The sequence below is a fragment of the Monodelphis domestica genome, chromosome 4 (genome assembly GCF_027887165.1).
Source record: "Monodelphis domestica isolate mMonDom1 chromosome 4, mMonDom1.pri, whole genome shotgun sequence".
NCBI lineage: Eukaryota > Metazoa > Chordata > Mammalia > Didelphimorphia > Didelphidae > Monodelphis > Monodelphis domestica.
This window is the reverse complement of record NC_077230.1, coordinates 402,314,635-402,335,932: the sequence shown is the minus strand read 5'-3', so window position 1 is coordinate 402,335,932 and position 21,298 is coordinate 402,314,635. Positions and strand designations below refer to the sequence as shown.

Below are 21,298 nucleotides of genomic sequence, written 5' to 3'. Positions count from 1 at the left end.
ACGTAACAGGGCAACCATCAATTTAGAAACCACAAAATGAGGGCAGCTCCATCCGCTGGCATAATTTCTTTTAGGAGAAACATAAAGGACAGAGTACATTATTCAATATGTCATGTTAAGGTAACATGTCAAATGGAATCGGTAATTGTTAAGCTATCCCTAAAGCACTCTGTTAAACACTTCCTCCCACTTAAGTATGCCTCCTCCCTCCCCAAAAGGAAAAGAAAACATGGAAATGGGGGAATGGGGAAAGAGGATCACAGCAAGACTTTTCATCCAAAAATCTTGGTTTTATATAAGCAAGAAAATACAAAGCCATTCAAGCAAGAGGAAATCAAGACTCTATAAAGGAAGATTTCAACAAAAAAAAAGGGGGGGGGGAGTTATCGACGCAGATTCATACAGACTGAGTAATTTTCATACAAAATGCCCAGCAAATCTCCGTGTGCTGTAGACAAATCACCAGCTGAGGCAAATCCCAGATAATGAAACACACTGTAAGAAGGGCCCTTTTTAATAATTTAGCCTCTGTCAAGCAGTTTGTATTGATTCTTGTTTTCAGCTCAGGGAGAGAATGTTATCTTCAGCCTTACAGCTCAGTGACAGCATCAGTGAATTTAATCACTGAACCACTCCTGCCAGCAATCCTTAAACTGTCACCTCTGATTCTTTGTCATTCCCTGTTCATTTCTTCATAATTCCATCCTTCCATAGATTTTCCCCCCTTCTTAGCCCTGATAACCATAGCAGAATTTCAATCTTCTCATATTAAAGGCATTTGACAAATTGAACAGGGCCTCAAATACATGTTTGAATGCATATCTTTCATAAACAAGTCAGCTCAGTATCTAAATAGCAGACTTATAAGAGGATCAGTGATGATAGTGTGCAAATCCTTGGACATTTGCTTTATTGAAGCTTTTTGTAAAATATAGTCAAAAAGTAAAGAGTAGCAAGAACAGGAATAAAACTCAATGAAAATCAAAATGCACACAAACATATATATACTTGTTTTCCCACCCATTTTAGCATAGAAAAGTCAGAAAACCCTCTAATTATCAGAGAATATTGACCAGTGAACTATTACCAGTGATGTGTGTTCTGATATCCAATTTTCATTTGAGGAAAAATGTAAACGCTATTTATTAACCTACAGTAAAGAAAAGTACAAGGTGTTAAATGATATTAAAAATAAATAAAGTAAAAAAATAAGAGAGAAAACAAAAACTAAATTTGAATCCCTGGCACCTATAATTATTATACTCAGTCTCAACCATAATTTTAACCTTAACAGTGTTTTTCTTTTTGTTTCTCAAGTAGGGATGGGAGTTGAGCCATGTCTCCATTTTTACTTCATTTGCATGATCCCTTGGAACCCAATATGTTCTCAAAGGGTCTTTAAAATCAAATCATACAATGGTTTTCTATCATGCTATTTCACAATTGTCCTTTTTATGCATTTCTGCCTTTCTATCCACAAAACAAACTGAAAGAAGAACCTCAGGCAATTCTGCTCAACCCTTCATTTAAAATAGAAGTCAAGGAAAAAGGATTTGTAATCAAGATGTTTCAATTAACTGAATAAGGCAACAGTATCATAACTGATAATGTATCTTGTTGTATGGAAAATATACTATTTTCCTAATTTTAAAAGCACTGTAAGCAACTCTGATTCTCAATTTCAAAAGTATAGCAAATCAACAATTTAAACAAGATATTAAAACAATCAAATAAAAATGGGAATATGATATATCAAATTCAGCATTTTAATGCAAAATGTGATCATGTATATAGATGTCAATATGTATATATGTATCCAATTCAATAAACATTTATATAGCACCTGCTACTTGCCAGGCGCTGTGAGAAGCAGACATGTGAATTTAAACAGTTGCCAAATGAATACAATATATAAATCTTGAGGGAAATAAGATTTGAGTCATGTTGTTGATCTTCTAATCTTAAGAACAATTTAAGTTGTGGTAATGGAATACTTACTTTTGATTTTAATTCACTGTAGTGGAGAGTGAAGAAGGGAGTGGAAAGAGAAGAACTTTTTCTTAATTAGAAACAAAGTAAATGCTTGTTGACTTAGAATGGATTTTTGCCATTCAATTAGCTTTCATTAATAACTGATAGGGAGTGTACTAAGTCATTCTAAGGAGAATCTTCTCACTAAATAGTACTATCTTAACACTATTCTTCCATACCTGCATTTTTTTGAGATAATGAAACAAAAAATGAAATTTTAAATTATTCATTTCTTTTAAATTGGCTTTTTTTTTTAAGCAGGAGAATTTGGGGACTAAAAGCAACTTTACTTTCTTTCTCAAGTGAGAGAGTGTAATATTATTTAATTATGTGATATTTTATATTTAAAGCACATTCAAATATATGGCCAACTATATGCTTTGTTTGATTTTTTTGATTCCTGTGCTTTCTTGCCAGGAAAAGGACTACCTGCCAGGATCTGGCATATCATTCATACTCTTGCAGGAATTCCAGGCAACTCCCACTGCCTGGAGTTGGCCCTTTAAACTCTGGTTACTTCAATGTCTCCATAGATTTGTAAAAGGGAAAAGTTTTTTTGAGGTGAAAGAAAAATTTGATAAACATTTTATCAGAATGTATTTCCAGAAAGTAGGCAAAATAAATTTATTTTGTAGGTTTCAAAGATGGTAGATCTGAAACATTTCTAATGCTACAGTTGCCATATTAGTAATTCTTCCAACATAAAGAAACAAGAAACTGAAAAATATGGGTGAAATACCTAAGGGGGAAGGGGGCAAATTTTAGTATACAAATACTTCTATCTATTACTATTAAATTCAATAGGGCTCTTTACCTGATCAAAATATAGCTTACAATTTATTTTTATATTTTCATGCTAATTATCATGAAAAAATCAAAAGGACATGGTTTAAATTAGTTATCAATAATAATGTAATATATTAAAATGATAGTTAATTCTTACCTGTTCACTTACTAGCTAGATCCTCTCTAATTACTGTATCACCATGATTATTAATGGGTTCAAGTATTCAAACACTACATTATTTCTGGAGGACAGTGTGTCTAATATTTAATAGATATCCTCATCCCCATACACAAACCAAGGATCTGGATGAAAATCCTGTGAATTTGAATAGTTATAAAAGATAATTTTTTATTTGATTTGAAATCAGCCTAAGCACAATGAATGAGAGGAAAATTGAGGGGACTGTTAAAAAATGTTTTCATGTCCATGGTTAAGAGAGATGCTGTTATAGCTCTGAAATGGATAAATGATCTTCTTGGAACAATGAAAGTGAGAGAAAAAGAAGGGGGGGGGGGAGAGAGAGAGAGAGAGAGAGAGAGAGAGAGAGAGAGAGAGAGAGAGAGAGAGAGAGTTCATTTTAAAGACAAAGCAAATAAAGAGGAGAAGAGCTTTAATAAATTTAAAAATAAAAACCAAAAAATCCTGATTTTGCTTAAAATATAAGGAAATGCAGCAAACAGGTTATTAAATTGCAATACATGTTTAGTAATAAGGAACTCTGAAATTCTTTTGACATTTGCAAATTTTTACTTGATACTGCTTTTCTAAAAATATAATTTTTTCCTTATATCCACTGCATCAAAAAATGTAGATGCTTCTAATACACATACTTAAACTCGAGTATTTCTAATTTAGCTACTGCGGTAGAAGAAAATTTCAAAATAGTTTTAAAGACAAAGAAATTTAGCAGGCATAAGAATCTCTGGAATGAAATATGCTAGCATTTCAAATATTTAGGTTAATTGTTGAAAGGATTTTATTTAATTTATCACACAAAATAAAAATGAAAACACTTAACAATCATATAAAAAATACTACAGGTCACTAATGAAAAGAGAAATTCAAATTAAAATAACCCTGTAGATTGGCCTCACATCCTACAAATTGGTAAAAAATTAAAAGAGGTAGAAATAGGCAATGTTGGAGGAATTAGGGAAAATTAGCACAATGATGCATGAAAGATGAAGAAGATATGAATCAATGTAACCTCCTACCAGATGTCAGAGCAGAAAACTCATCATTTCTCACCTGGTTACACACCTGGACTCTATCACAGCTTTCAGAAATTCATCTTCCTGTATGAACACATTAACTCTGAAACTTCTACCTCCTCAGGATCCCATGCCCCTTAAGCATCTCTCTTTCACTGACTGGAGAGGGTGCAGGGTTAGGACCAAAGAGCTACTATTTTTTAAAATAATTTTTTTATTTAGAATATTTTTCCATGGTTACATGATTCATTATTATAGCATCCCCTGTCCCTGAGATAACAAGCAATTTCACTGCGTTATACATGTATCATTGTTCAATATCTATTTACATATTATTCATATATGTCAGAGTGATCTTTAACACCAAAATCCCAATCATATCCCTATCAAACCATATGACTGATCATATATTTTCCTTCTGAATTTCTATGTCCACAGTTCTTTCTCTGGATGTGGATAGTGGTCTTTCTCATAAATTCTCTGGATTATAATGGGTCATTGCATTGCTGCTAGTGATTGTGCAATAATGTATCAGTCTCTGTGTACAATATTCTCCTGGTTCTGCTCCTTTTACTATGCATCAGCAGTTCCTGGACCTTCTAGCAGTTCACATAGAAGTCCTCCAGTTCATTATTCCTTTGAGCACAATAGTATTCCATCACCATCAGATACCACAATTTATTCAGCCATTCCCCAATCAAGAACACCACCTCATTTTCCAATTTTTTGCCACCATGAAGAGCGCAGCTATAAATATTTTTGTACCACTCTTTTTCCTTATTATCCCTTTGGGTATGAACCCAGCAGTGTATGGCTGGGTCAAAGGGCAAACAGTCTTTTAGCGCCCTTTGGGCATAGTTCCAAACTGCCCTCCAGAACTGTTGAATAAATTCACAACTCCACCAGCAATGCATTAATGTCCCAATTTTGCCACATTCCCTCCAACTTTTATCCCTTTGTTTTGTGAATCTACTAGGTGTAAGGTGGTACCTAGGAGTTATTTTTACATACATTTCTCTTATCAGGAAAGATTTAGAACACTTTTTTAATATTTATTATTGAAAGTTTTGATTTCTTCATCTAAAAACTGACATTTGCCCATTGGGGTATGTCTTGATTTTTTTTTTTTAATTTATGGGGTATGTCTTCATTTTTTTTAAATTTAACTTCACTTAGTTCCTTATATATTTGGGAAATTAAACTCTGTCTGACAGTTTTGTTATGAATATTTTTTTTCCTAGTTTGTTGCTTTCCTTCTACTTTTGGTTACATTGGTTTCACCTAATTTATTCATGATAATCCATTTTGAATTTATCTTGGTATAGGAAGAAGCTACTATTTAAAGAGGGAGTCCAAAGCAGACACCTAATCATTTCTAATCTGGCTGCAGGACTTCATTATGTCCCAGGTTGGAGTATCCTGGTGGAAAAATCCACCACCCAAAAAGAAGATTTATAAAGAGCAAATATGGCCCCAAAAGATATGAGAACAGACTCGATCCAACTTCTTTGGAGGGTGAGATCCACAAGCGTTTTACAATGTACATACTTTCATTTGTTCATTTATGCTCATTTTTTTCCCCCTTTCTTTTTCTGTGTCAAAAATTATTATCCATTATATCAGATGGTTCTCTGGGGAGGGATGGTGAAACAGTACTAGGGAAATCAATGACACTGTAAAAAATAAACATCAATAAAACCTATAGTTAAAAATTGCCAATTAAGGAGATTTCATTTATCAAAGTATAACTCAATCCATTTATTTATTCCTTTGTAACAATACTATAAGATCTTGAAAGGAACAGACCACTTCCTTTTTATTTTCATGTCCCTAGCATCTAGCATAATGTCTTATACACATCAGATACAAAATAAATGCTTACTGAGTTGAATTAAAATGAATTCTGTGAATCAGGCAGAGCAGCCATAAGGGAAGAATATCTTCATTACTATTCTCACTGAATATTATTAGGTAGACAGTAAGAACATCTTAATATTATTATGGATCGCACAGAGTAACATTAAAAAGGAAACACCTCCTAAGAGACTAATTAATATGTAGCTAAACAGCCAACAAGGCAAAGTACTTGCCACACTAACAACAGAAAGAAAACAGAAATACAACCGCCCTACATTTAAATTAAATCTAGAAAACTAGAAGGTGACATTTATTTATTAACTGGTTTTTTAATCATTCAAAAATATTCCAAATTTCCAATTCTTCCATGACCACACAAGACACAGTTCATCACCTTTCTCCTACAGCATACTCCTAAAGCACTAAAGTATTTTTAAAACTCACACAATGTGATATATTTTCAATAATTGTAGCTCTCATTCAAGCTCAAGATAAAGTTCAAAGTAAATTTAGTGAACTTGAAAGAAGAGAGTATTATCAAGAATCCTTAAACCAAACTCAGAGTCACTGCATCACTGTAAGACTCAAATAATTTGAAATCCTAAAAATCATTATCTAGAAAACCCAAAACCAGGAAGGAAGAATCTGCCACTTAATATGTACAAGTAACTCATAAGTTCACTAAAATTCTATTGAAAGAGTATCAGAGATGATTATTTATTCCGATCCATTGCTGGCAGAGATGAAGAAAATGATATGCAAAAAGGTGAATTAACTTTCTAGTGTAACATAAGTAGTAGTCTAAGCAATGAAGGAAAAAAGGAATGAGAATCACAGGGCCATCTGGAAAGTATTTTGGACCCAGCATTGTGTTAAACAGAAGCCTAGAGTAGGCACTCAATAAAATGCTGATGGATTGGAGCGCATCTTAAATCAATCTGGCTGTTATTTCTAAGATTCCCCAAAATAAAAGCAGATACAACTTTTAACAACCTTTAAAATAAACATGTGGTCCAAAGCACTGGGAAAGTGATGTTTTATAAAGAATGATAAAGGCAAACTCTATTGGAAAAGTGTCTCTGAACTGCAGTATCTCTAACTCCCACTCCTCCCCCAGCACTTTTGTACATCATCAGTGTATAGTGGATGCCTGAATGGTGGTCTTAAACATACTGCCAAATCTGGCAAAAAAATGGAAATTTTAAGTAATCCAACTCAAATACAAGGACAGCTTATTCACCAAATGAAGAAGAACACAGAGGCAACAAAAAATGGACTATATTTTCTTACAATGAAGCACATTCCATTAGACAGAAAATAAATATTCATTTTAAGCCAGTTTTACAAGGCTGCAAATCGTCTACATTGGAAGGAACTTCAACTGTACTACTGTATAATTTGTATTTCAACAACCAGGTATTATAGACAGCTGAAGGCAGGAGAGGGAATAATTCTCAACTCCTAAATTCAAGTGAAATCTAAGGAATTTTTTCCTTCAGTTATTTTTGTTTCTTTTTGTGTATCTGCCTTCTCACAAGCTCTACTCCCAGTCTTAACACCCCCAAAAATATCAGACTTCATAAGAAACCATTAAATTTAATGGGTTATTAGACACGAATAGAAAAGCTACTTTTACAACATTGATATATGTAAAACAAAATAGAAAAGTTAAAAATCTGTAAAGTAAAATCTGTGAGTGTATGCTATCATTAATGAGAGCAGAGGAATACCAATTTATACCTGAACATTGACAATAAAACTTGAAATTCTGATGAGATCGATGCTACATTATAAAAACCAAATTAACAAAAATAAGTCTATTAAGGAAGACATCTGGTGTATTATAGCAAGAAACGTTAATGATATTGTTTGAAACCCTGTAATCAATTTTTTCCCCTAGCAGCTCTATCATTACACTGTATTAGATCTGTATGCATGTGGAATTTATTAAATCACTCCATGCAGTAAGTTCTCTGCCAATTGGATCTGGTTCAGATCCTGCTAAAATGATATTGGTGGCATTTAGCACCTTTATAGAACAATCAATACAGTTACATTTCTGCAGCATTTTCCTGAATTTATGAAGAATAGCAATCTTACTTGAAAATTTCAAACTAAAGTATGATACTCTATGGGTAGAATACTAGCCTTATTTACATTAAGGCTCCAATAAATGTTGGGATATAGTAATTCAGGATCACCATCAGTACAACATAATGAGTACACTTCATAATCAGTACACTAAAGCAACTATATTGGTGAATAAACATCAAATTTGAAAAGAGAAAAAATAACAATATACAAATTAAATAACTAGCACAGACTAAGAAAAGCCAATCATGAAAGATAGATATTTGTGATTGTAAGAAACTTTGATAAGCCTAGTAGATTTTTATACTATACACAAAAGTAGTTATTTGGTTCCCCAAAACAAGATTATATGCATCCTACAAATGAAACCATGTGCAACTTCATCATGAGATTTTTTTAAATCCTCTTGGAGATTTGGAGAAGTTCTAAACTATAAATAAAACATTCTAGAAACCAAATAAAGTAAAGCACCAAAGATCTACAAAATCCATCATTAGCAGCTTCTAAAGAGTAAATGACCTATTCATATCAGAAGCAAAGGATTGAATATAAAACTCGACAAAATATGACCCTCAATGCCAATTTCAGATTAAAATTTAAATGAGGGATTTTTTGTTTGGTTGGTTTGATCTTAACATCTTAACATCAAAGTGTCAGAACTGAAAAGGGCCTTTGGTTCAATACTGTCATTATACAAATGAGGAATCTGAGGTCCTGAGAGAAACTGTCATTTGATTAACAAGAATAGCCAGAGCAATAATTCAATTCTTCTGACTCACAATCCACTATTTACCTCCACCTCTGCACACTTGCTAATTTGTATACTCAAAAAAGAATTAAGTAGTTTTCATTTTCCTTGGACTATGTCATTCCATTTATAAGTGAGTCCAGTTCAGTCTGTCCCTCTCTTTCCCTCTCATGCTCAAGTTTCTAATTTATACCTCAATAGCCCAAAATGTATATAGGTCTATCCCATTCTGTTGTCTCTCCTTGACGAAAGACACAAAATTTTTCTGGAAGCAAACTCATAAAATTTGTGGTTTCCACTCATACCATTCCATTTTTTGCTTTCATTCTCCTCTTAATACTGTAATTTAACACTTCCTGCTTTATTATCAGAGAATCTTGCTGCCTTTCTAGGAAGACATAAAGTGGGAAAACCTAACATGAATTTGTCCAAATTCATGGCTAAAATAAACCTCTTTCTCGTAGTCAACCACAGAAAAATGACAATGTCAAAAGAAAAGTAAAAAATATAATGTCCTAGGCAAGAAACAAGAGAATAAAAAATTGGGGATATCAACATCAAGTTAAGAAGGTAGTGTCTCGGAATGACTTTTGGATTTCTGGATCAAGGCTTGAAATAAGAAAAAGATAGGATTTGAGTAACAGAGTATGAACTAAAAAAGGGATGAGAAAATATATTTACTTGGAGTTTTCCAAATCTAATTAAGTGGGATTTAAAATAACAGAGGAAGGAAAAAGAAAAACTTCCTACATATAGCAGTCAAGATAACTACAAGGTATAAAAAAAAGCAACATGAGACAATAAAATATTTACAATAAAACACAAGAAAATGGTCAGCAAAAGAACAGAGAATCTGATATCTTATATATACAATCATAAAGTAAAGGAAATGGCAAGCTGTTAGATTCAAGGGAATAGATAGGATACATCATCTAGGCTCTAGAACTCTGATGATGAACCTATGGAACACAGAGCATTCTCTTTGGGCTTGAGAGCCATCACCCCCCCCCCAAGAATTTGTTACTAGGAAGGAAGAGGGACACAGGTGGAGCCACTCCCTTCACCCTCTCTACTATGCCCCAGGACATTTTTTCACATCACCCTTCTCTCTCCCCTAGCAGCCCAATGGTAGTGCTTACTTGCCCCCCTGTAAGGTGTAAAGTGGGAGGTTCACAGAAGGCAGAGTGAAGCATTCAGGCTTCTCCCTCTCTACAAGGCCACAGTCATGCATTCTCACTTGATGGGGGGGGGGGGGGGGGGGTGGCACCAGAATGTGAGGAGGTGGAAGGGAAGAAGAACTTCAATAGCATTCAGGGTATGCTATTGAAGAAATCTAGTGACCAGAAGGAGAAAGCACTCTGGAGAAAGCTTAAGAAAAGATGAATGGGAGAAAATATTAATTCCAGATTAAAGAATAGAAGCAATAATATTAGAGACTATGGGGACAAAAAAAAAACACCAAATGATTAGTTTGGGAAACATATCACAAGTCTAACATAGAGGAATTATATAGTAATGGGAGTGGTGGGCACACTTAGCAAAGGAAAGTTGGGGAAGCTTCAATTATTTAAACAGAAAACATAGCAAAATGTAAAAAGCAAGGATCTAGAACCAAAAGTCTTAGATTTGAATTCTGTCTCAGACATTTGAGTTGCGTAACCAAAAGCAAGGCAATAAACATCTCAGAGCCTCAATTCCCCCCATCCATAAAAGGATGAAAATAATTGCTCATACATTGTCTACTTCACAGTTATTTTGAGGAAAAATAATTCATAAACCTTAAAAAAACTATATAAAATGGGTACTCTAAGGATTTCTGATCTGACTCAAGGGCATCTACCACCAGTGTCTATTCCAACTCTTTAGTTAGCCACTAAGAAGTTACTATATATTAAACATACCTCTGTTGGAAACCTAAGAAAAATAAAGTATTTAACAACTTCTTATATTGCTCCTTCAAAAGACGGAAGAAGCAATTAGGGGAAATTATTTCCAACAGATATTTCCAACAATGGCTGAATTGGTTGTTGAAACAGACATGATAGAAATATAATGAGGGAAATGGAAAACCTCATACAATTCATGAAACAAGAGATCAGAAAAGATAGGCAACTTATAGAATGAAGCTACCTCTCAAGAGATGAAATTCAAAGGATTCAAGGAAAAGAAAGATAAATATATGCTCTCCTCCCAATGACGAATTGTATAACAGTCAGGAATGGTATATTAAGAGTACTATACATAGAGTCAAGAGGCATTGAATGCAATATCTACCTCCAAAGCTGTGGGGACCCTGGGGAAGGCTGCTTCATCTCTCTGGGCATTAATCTCCTTATTTGTAAAATGTAGTCCTTTGAATGCCACAGTCTCACAGGTCTCTTCTACTAGGAATTTATGGACTATTAAGTCAAACCAAAAGGAATAGAACACTCTCAGGAAAGAAATGTTGGTGACATAAAGAGAAATCATTCTGATGAGTAGGGGAAGAATAAAGACATCAAGAACTAACCAATGGGTAGATGGAACAATGATAACTGAACATAACAGATAGGCAAATGGGAAGGAATAGCTCTTATTTTGTATTCTCTATTAAGGAGAATAATCTTAGGACTGGAAAAGATAGAACCAAAAAATGCTAATACAGATGCTGAAATACAAAAGTAGAAAGGAATAATCAAAAAGTATCTAATTATGTTTTATATGTAATTAGAAGATTCTATCCACTCCTTTTCTAGCGCAAAATGATCTCTCCTTTCTGTAAATTCTTGCTACATTTAGTGGGTACCACTAAATGGTACTATTTGTCATGTTATTTGATAATCAAACTTTAGTCATCTTGCCACTCAGATTTTAAGCCAAATTGTAGGTATCCCAAACAAAGTCTAGCATACTGTTAAGTATATTAGCACTACAAAGACACACAAACACACTGAAAGCTACCTAAATTAACCAAGAGCAAAAGAAATGTCTACCAAACTCTTATCTCTTTGTAAAAAAAAGCAAAAGAAAATAGATTATTACCTAATACTGGTTGGGGGAGAGAGGTAGTGTAATAATACCTCCCATTTATGTGTAATGTATGATAATCATACTGTAAGAACTCAAGGCTTTTACATTCAGATCACATCTATGCCAGAGTAATAAAGAGAAGTTGCTTAACTATATCCAGTTCTGAATAAGATCTCCGACATATTGACTCAGATTTGGATTTGTGTTTTTTAATAATAAGGTAAAAGATTTAGTGCTGGAAAAGACCCTGGAGGTCAAGTCAAATACTCACATTTTACAAATGAAAAAATGGGCCATCACAAAGAAGAAGTGACTTGACTAAAGACAAACAGGATTCCAACAGGTCCTTTAAGTTGAATGGGCTGGACACTAGACTAGACTAAATCAAATCAAATAAGTAGATGACAGCTCTTTCTCAGTTACAGTAATACAGTTCCTGTCAAGTTGGCCCAGGAAAAGAGCACAAAATGTTGCCGAGACTTATGTATCATAGATCCCAATGAGTCGGGGGAAAAGCATACTCCTTTCTTGGACTCAAACTTACCCCCATCTTTCCCTACTTCAGGTGCCAACATCCATACTCGCTGCTGATTGCCAGCTCCTGCTCCTTGCAGCAGCCCAGCATGCTCTCTGCTGGTGCCATCATAACCCACTACCAAAACCCAAAAAGTCTGAAACGGTCCTAGAGGGGTAAGGCAAGTCCCGTATTTTGTTTCCTCTGTGCATGTACTTTTTAACTCCTTTAAAACCACATACAATACAGCACATTTCAAAGGGGGCTTTGGGGACAAGTCATATTCCTATTTTATACCCTATGGGATATAAAATACTGATAGCTTTTAAAAACGGGATTCTCCTTACCCCTACAGGCCCTCTCCCGGCTTCAGTAAGGTGATGTGGTGGCTGTGATGCCACCGGTAGAGAGCATGCTGGGGGGTCACACAGAGCAGGAGTTGGAGATCTGCAACAGGCCTGGGAGTTGTGAACCTAAAAAAGAAAAGAGTCTTAAGTTAACAGGCCCAATGCCCCCTTGTTTTCCTGGTTGTTAGGGGCACTCAGCAAGAAAAAAAAATTAGATATTGACAAAATTCCTTTAGCAGACCATCTTAGTGCCTCATAAGTAACTCTTTGTGAGGTTATTATTTGAACCAATATCACAAGTGGCTGTTCTGAATTAATCAAATCTATGCCTCTCCATCATTTTCATAGAAACACAACTTATATACATATATATACACACACATACATATACATACACACACAAATATACATACATAAACATATACATATATCTTTTTTTAGTGCCACAAGTTAATGATCTATTTGCCAATATGCATCGTGACTCAAACATATCCATGATGAAACAACTACCTCTGATCCAAGTCAAAAGCTGAGAATCAATAAAAGATCTCAGGTACTTAAATTAAAAAGTAACTCTAAGGACATAAAACTACACATATGGGCAGAAACTATAGAAATTATTGACACATAAACTAAGCACTGAGAGCAAAATATATGGGGATATATTCTGCATTAAAACAATGGCATACATTCAGGAAAATTAGGACACTCAAAAATAGAACAGCTTTGACCACTGTAATTCCTCTATAATTTTAATTATACTTTTTATTCATAAAATAAGAGTAGGCAATGAAAGTTTAAATACTTGGGCTTTCAACAAACTAAAGAAAGAATTTCTGCATCTGCCACCCCCACATACTAACAGATAAATTCAGTAAACAAAGTCAAGATGACAAAAACTTAGTAAAATACAATTTTATTTTGGGGATATAGCTGACATATCACACTTTTATTCTTTCAAAAGAGACACATAAATGGGGAAGCTAGGTGGCTCAATGAAAAGAAAGAGAGGCTTGGTGACAGGAGATAGGTTCAAATCTGGCCTCAAAAAATTACTAGCTATGGGACTCTGGGCAAGTGACTTAACCCAAATTGCCTAGCCCTTGTTGCTCTTCTGTCTTATAATAGATACTTTGCATCAATTTCAAAGACATAAGAAATGGGTTTTAATTTAAAAAAATTTTTTAAAACATAATACAGAGATACATTAAGTAGAAGACATACAAAATTTATGGCCTGGGTCATCTTTACTCCCATAATGATCCCTATAGTTCAGAAATAATCCCTGGGATTGAGTTTGAATATCTAATATACAAAACTTCTTTTGCATATGTAGTATGTAAAAGAGTTAGACAATAGAACAAATCAATGAAGTACAAACTGACAAGGTATTTGAAGACAATTAAAAAAATAAGAAAAATTAATCAATACAATCTGAACTTTTATTTATGGACATACATTAATCAATCAACCTAAAATCATTTTATTCAGAGCTTACAATGGCATGCCCAAGCACCTTGCTAATTAATGAGAATATTAAAAAGGTGAAGAACCAGTTCTAATAAGAATAGAACAGGTACAGAGGTACCTAGGTACCAACTAGATAAACAAATACAAAACAATTTGAAGTGGCTAAAAGGTCATTCAGAGAGGAAGGTATTAGCTGCTGAGATGAATCAGAAAGGCCTCCTGTAGAAAGCAGTGCCTGACTAAGAATTAAAGGAAATGAAGAAAATAAACACGAAAGGTTAAAAAAAATTTTATAAGTGGAATAATATTTTAAATTTACTAGAAGCTTGAAAACTACTGTGAATTTCTTGGGAAGGCAAGTAGTCCCCAAAGAATTAATCTTTTTGTAAATTCATATTACAAAACAACTCAGAGTAAAAAGGTAGGTCAAAATAAAACAAGCTTACATCAGGGATTTAGAAGTAAAAAAGAAAAGCTCCTAAGATATGTTCCAGAAGTCAATAAACTATTAGTCATTCTCCAATTACTTTACAATGTATTCAAAATGATGAAACTTATCAAAAGGAAGATTCTAGCTATCAAATAAACATACAATTATCTTCTGTGGATAACATTAATGTAAGAAAATTAACTGCTTTATTTTTTTTTAATTTTAAACAAAAAAAAAAGTATCAAGTTAACCTTCAAATTTCAAACCATTTAATTAAGCTGAACACATCATTCCAGCATTTTGGTTATTTGAGATGAAGTTCATTAGATGGTTTACTGAAAAATGATTTATGTCCATTTTAGCACAAACAAGCAGACTAACAGAATCCAGCAAAGCTTTAACAGCATTGCTGGAGTCAGGTCAATAAGTATGTCACCTACCTTGCACACTTAGTTTACAAAATCTTTGCAAAAGGTTTATGCTGCAAGACCACTTGCTCTTTCTTGTCATATAACTAATATCATTTACTGATCAGAAACACGAATTCCTAAGTTTCATGGGGTATTGTACATAACACATGGGTAAATGGATAAATATAGTAAACCAAGGCAGTTCTAAGAAATAACCAGTATATGCCACGAAAATTTTTTTTAAATCTTCAGAGTTTTCTATTCTAGTACAGAAGCCAGTTTTGATTAACGTTTTTTCTAACTCAATATGTTAATGAAATAAATAATTAGATTTTTATACCACATGACATTTTAAGCATAGTATTCAAAGCAATTATTTTATGGGGGGAAATAACCCACTCTATGTTAGATAATCAATTATTAATATTTAAATCCTATTTGGTTTTACCAAAATGGGCAGCAGTAGAGGAAGCCTGGCTGCTTGGAAGTAATATGTAGCATTTTTTTTTTTAAACACCATAGAGTAAAGCTATTTAAATCTTTTATACTCAGCATGAATATTTCCTTTTCTGCAGCAATCATGTGGTTAACCATCTCCCATTCTCAGACTATCACCACTATTCCTCAATAAAGTGTTATTTTAAAACAAAGAGAACATAATTAATATTCAGGAAAATCCTCCAATATATGCTTCCTTGGGTGGGGTTGGAGGAATTTGTGACATCATAAAGTTCCTCAGTTGTCATTATGTAAGACTGAAGCAATTATTTAATGGGGAAAAAATTAACCACTCTATGTAAGAGAAATATTAAATTATTAATATTTAAATCCCATTAGTTTTACCAAGATGGACAAGAATGAAGAGAATATACTCCTGAAGAGAACATAATTTTAACTGAAGCATATAGCAATGAGAACCATTTCTTCACTTGAAAATGTATTTCCTAAACAATTTCTCCAGAAGTATAAAAAACTAAAAGAAAAACTTAATGGAATATGAATTAGGTATCAGAGTTACCAACTCACCAAAAACACAAAATGATTTGTGTTTCTGAGCAGAAACCTGGGCAGGCTCATAGATCCAAAGAAGGGTCTGACCTTTATCAGCAAATGGAAGAATGTCATCAAGAAGTTTTTGAATCAATAAAATCACAAGTCCCTATTACTTCCTATATGAATCCCATAAGAAATAATGTCAAAGCATTCAAAATCAAAAAAGCAGTTGGTGAATTGGCCATAAACACTCCTTAACAGACATATTTCTAAGAAGAATCCAGCCTACATAGTACTGACTTTTACTTATGAAAAATTCCCACAGGAGAAAAATAAAAAATAGATTGTGAGAATATTACATATTTTCTATATTTCATTCATACTCCTAAGATAAGAAACTATCAAGATTAATGGTGTTTTAAAAAATCAGTCAATCATAATGCCAAGACTTGAAATTCTGTGATACTTATAAGTATACTAGGCTCTTAATCATCCACATTAATGATAGGGACCAGCAGCTCCCTATGATAGACAATTGGCTAAATCAATTAGAGCATTTCATTTGGGATACAGAATTGGAAATAGAAGGAAGAGAACCATTCATTAAGTATAAGAATGAAATAAAGGAGGCCAACAATCTTTGCCAATGATTAAGAGGAGGAGGTGGGAAAGTCCAGTGGTGGGGGGAAGGGTCCCACAGGTAAGTACCTCAGTAGGGTAAGAGCCAGGTCCAGAGATGGGAGGTCCTGGGACCACATCTGCCCTCAGACACTTCCTAGCAGTATGACCCTGGTCAAGTAACCTAATGCCTATTTCCTAACCCATATCAGTCTTTTACATTGGAACCAATGTACCATTTTGATTCTATGGTAAGGTTTTAAAAAAAAAAATGTAATGAACAAAAGACCCATAAGAAGAGAAAGAAAAGCAAATAAGTCACAAAATTGGCCTGTGGATGAAAGGTTAAGTGAGACATGGATAACACCAAGATTATAAAATTGAGTCATAGGAAAAAAGGTTTATCTCTTGACAGTGATAGGAAAGGTTGGAACAAGGGTAGAGACAGAAGGCTAATGAACTGTTTTACAAATATGGAACTCAAAATGACTACAAGATACACAGTTGAAAAGAAATCTCAGGACTAACCTTTAATGGGAACTCACAGTTAGTGAGCCTTATATGAATAAGATCCTGCACAAATGGGGAATGAAAATGAATCATAAAACTGGTAGGAGAACTCAGAGATACACAATACTGTCACAAATATCCAGAGAGGAAAATCAGGAGAATGTGACCAACAGTATCAAATGCTGGAAAGAGATTTCAAAGGACAAAGACTGAGAAAAGATCATGAGGTTTTACAATTAGGTAATCACAATACTGTAAAAAGGCAACCAAATTTAACAACTAAGAGATAATGTTAACTTTGAAAAAAAGAATTGTTGAAAGACAAAATCGTAGGGGGAAGCTGGGTAGCTCAGTGGATGGAGAGCCAGGCCTAGAGATGGAAGGTCCTGGGTGCAAATCTGGCCTCAGACACTTCTCAGCTGTGTGACTGGGCAAGTCACTTGACCCCCATTGCCTAGCCCTTACAACTCTTCTACCTTGGAGCCAATACACAGTATTGACTTCAAGATAGACGGTAGGGATTTAAAAAAAAAAAAGAATAATCATGAACCAAATTACAGAAAGTGAAAGGACAGGAAAAAGAGACACAAAATGCAGACATTTTCTCCCAAGGAATTCATATATGAAAAGGAGAGCAGATAGAGGATGACAGATAATGGGGGTCATAGCATCAAGCCAAGTCAATTAATAAATATTTACTAGCCTACTATAGACCTAGCCCTGTGCTAAGGGCTAGTAAAGGATTTTTATGAAGATGGGAGACCCAAGCATATTGGATACTTGCTACTGGTTTTGTTTTTTAGGAAAGTATAGACTTGAAAAGAAATCAGGGAAAGGAACTAATTTAAAAGGAGAGATTAAATGAGGGATGTTACTACAGTAAATTTGATAAGAGAAAATGAGATCAAACGAACAAAAAAAAGAATTTTTTTTTCCAAGCAAAAATGCTCCCTCTTCAGAAACTGGAATAAAAATAATGTTAAAGGAGAGAGGGAGGGAGAATTGGAGGGATGGAGGGAGGGAGGGAAACAAGTATTTATTAAGTGCCTACTATGTGCCAAACACTATGTTAAATGCTTTACAAATATCTCAGAATAAGGAATGTGGCAAGTAGTTATGTAACTTATAGTCATACTGAACTGTAAAAATCTGAAAGAGGATCATCAGGTTAGAATGTCAGGGAAGACTTGACAAGGCAAAAACTTTTGGAACAAAATTTTGATGAAGAGGATCAAGAATAATATGAGGACTGCCTGACTAAACTAAGGGTCCAATTGAGATTAGGTAACTTCAATTTGCAACAAATCCAATAAGCATAATCTCATAATCTCTAGTTCAATTCTGTAGTGCTTGCTAGCAGGAAACAAGGAAGTTGAGGGTAAAAATAAATACAGAGCAAGGGTTGGCAAAACATAAATGGCAATAAGACAATGGAGCAAAGGATAAAGAATTCTATGGAGCTGAACTGATAAACAAAGGGGTCAAGATTGTGAAGGAAAACAACCAGAGCAAGAATGATGATGACCTAGCAAACCTAAGAGTAATTAGAGGTCGTGATGAAAATGAAGAATATAAAAGGAATAAGGAAAAACAGAAAGATAAAAATTATGGTTAGTTAATGGAATTTTGGAATTGTCAAATATGAAAGTAAAACATCTGTGGATGATAGCAAGATTAAGAATGTGAATAACACTGGAAAAGTAGGTCACCTAAGCTGAATAAAATGAGAAAAAAGGTAATTAAGGCATTTGAGGAAACACCAAAAGTACTCTAAATTAAATTAATATGAAGGTAGGAATTATGACAAGGAATGAGATTGTGATTCGAAGATCAATTCGGGGGAAGGAGAGGGAGAAGGAAAAAGAATGCTAAATAGTTTTTTTTTTAATCACCAGAGTAAGTAAAAATGGTGCCCAAAATGAAAATATATTTCTTAAATAAAGTATAAGAGTTCCAGGTTCATAGTGGAATGGATGGGCAAATCGGGATATTAAAGGAATAAGACTGAGATGGAGAGGAATGAAGAAAAGGATAGCTAGGGCTAGGGCAAAGAAGGAATTTTTCTTCAGCTACCTGGGATACAATATCTTTTATAATAAAGGAATAGGAGATTGGGAGATTACAGGGTAACCAAAGAGCACTGAGTCCAGAAAGAGTGTTGTAAATGATAAGAAGGAAACTGATGAAGGCAGGTATTTTTAAGATTCATGACTGTCCTAGAACCCAAGCTCTATGTTTCTACACAGCCCACAGTTGACTGATTTCAGGGCCACAGGTGCTGCTGTGTCTAGTGGCAAATGGAAGTCCAACCAAAAGGTGGAAGAAAGGAGGAAAGGTTAGTCTGATATCCCATGATCATTACAATGCAGCTATCAATAAGATTCTTTTTTAAAAAAAACATTATTTTATTTGATCATTTCTTAACATTATTGATTGGAAATAAAGATCATTTTCTTTTCCTCCCCAATCCCCAATCCCATAGCCAGCGTGCAATTCCACTGGGTATCACATATGTTCTTCATTCCAACCCATTTCCATGTTGTTGGTATTTACATTAGAGTGTTCATTTAGAGTCTCTCCTCAGACATGTCCCCTCAACCCCTGTAGTCAAGCAGTTGCTTTTCCTCAGTGTTTTAACTCCCACAGTTTGTCCTCTGCTTGTGGAGTGTTTTTTCTCCTAGATCCCTGCAGATTGTTCAGGGACATTGCATTGACACTAATGGAGAAGTCCATTATATTCGATTGTACCACAGTGTATCAGTATCTCTGTACAGTGTTCTCCTAGTTCTGCTTGTCTCACTCTGCATCACTTCCTGGAGGTTGATCCAGTCTTCATGGAATTCCTCTACTTTATTATTCCTTTGAGCACAATAGTATTCCATCACCAACATATACCACAATTTGTTCAGCCATTCCCCAATTGAAGGGCATCCCCTCATTTTCCAATTTTTGACCACCACAAAGAATGTAGCTATGAATATCCTTGTACAAGTCTTTTTCCTCATTATGTCTTTGGGGTACAAACCCAGCAGTGCTATGGCTGGACCAAAAAGCAGACAGTCTTTTATCGCCCTTTGGGCATAGTTCCAAATTGCCCTCCAGAATGGTTATATCAACTCACAACCCAACCAGCAGTGAATTAATGTCCCTACTTTGCCACATCCCCTCCAGCATTCATTACTTTCCTTTGCTGTCATGTTAGCCAATCTGCTAGGTGTGAGGAGATACCTCAGAGTTGTTCTAATTTGCATCTCTCTGATTATCAGAGATTTAAAGCACTTATTCATGTGCGTATTAATAGTTTTGATTTCTTTATGTGAAAAACTGCCTATTCATGTCCCTTGCCCATTTATGAATTGGAGAATGGCTTGATTTGTTTTTATAATTGATTTAGCTCTTTGTAAATTTGAGTAATTAAACCTTTGTAAGAGGTTTTTATAAAGATAATTTCCCAATTTGTTGCTTCCCTTCTGATTTTGGTTACATTGGCTTTGTTTGTACAAAAATTTTTTAATTTAATGTGGTCAAAATTATTTATTTTACATTTTTGACTCTTTCTAAGTCTTGCTTGGTTTTAAAATATTTCCCTTTACAGGGAAATATACTATTCTGTGTTTGCCTAATTGACTTATAGTTTCCTTCTTTATGTTCAAGTCATTCACCCATTTTGAATTTATCTTGGTGTAGGGTGTGAGGTGTTGATCCAAACCTAATCTCTCCCACACTGTGTTAATTTTCCCAGGAGTTTTTATCGAATAGTGGATTTTTGTCCCAAAAGCTGGGATCTTTGGATTTATCATATACTACCTTGCTGAGGTCACTTGCCCAAAGTCTATTCCACTGATCCTTCATTCTGTCTCTTAGCCAGTACCAAATTGTTTGGATAACTGCTGCTTTATAATATAGTTTGAGATATGAGACTGCAAGCCCCCTTCCTTTGTATTTTTTTTTTCACTATTTCCCTAGATATCCTTGATCCTTTGTTCTTCCAAATGAACTTTATTATGGTTTTTACTAAATCAGTAAAAAAAATTTTGGGAAGTTCAATGGGTATGGCACTAAATAGATGAATAAGTTTGGATAGGATGGTCATTTTTATTATATTGGCTCGTCCTACCCTTAAGGAGTTAATGTTTTTCCAATTGCTCAAGTCTAGTTTTAGTTGTGTGGAGAGTGTTTTGTAGTTGTGTTCATAAAGTTCCTGTGTTTGTCTCGGGAGATGGATTCCTAAGTATTTTATTTTGTCTAAGGTAATTTTGAATGGGATTTCTC

General features: G+C 34.3%; 1 protein-coding gene across 14 annotated transcripts in view; it reads right to left on the bottom strand.

The window, feature by feature from the left end:
- RERE (arginine-glutamic acid dipeptide repeats) overlaps positions 1-21,298 on the bottom strand; it is a 574,348-nt gene that overhangs the window by 268,502 nt on the left and 284,548 nt on the right. For 11 of the 14 annotated variants that reach the window (XM_007493036.3, XM_056795842.1, XM_056795837.1 and 8 more), the window contains one exon: positions 12,596-12,721. The exons of the other annotated variants lie outside the window; for them this stretch is intronic. In XM_007493036.3, coding sequence (XP_007493098.1) covers positions 12,596-12,721 — 126 coding nt within the window. The remainder of the gene's footprint in view (positions 1-12,595; positions 12,722-21,298) is intronic. 14 annotated transcript variants of the gene reach the window in all.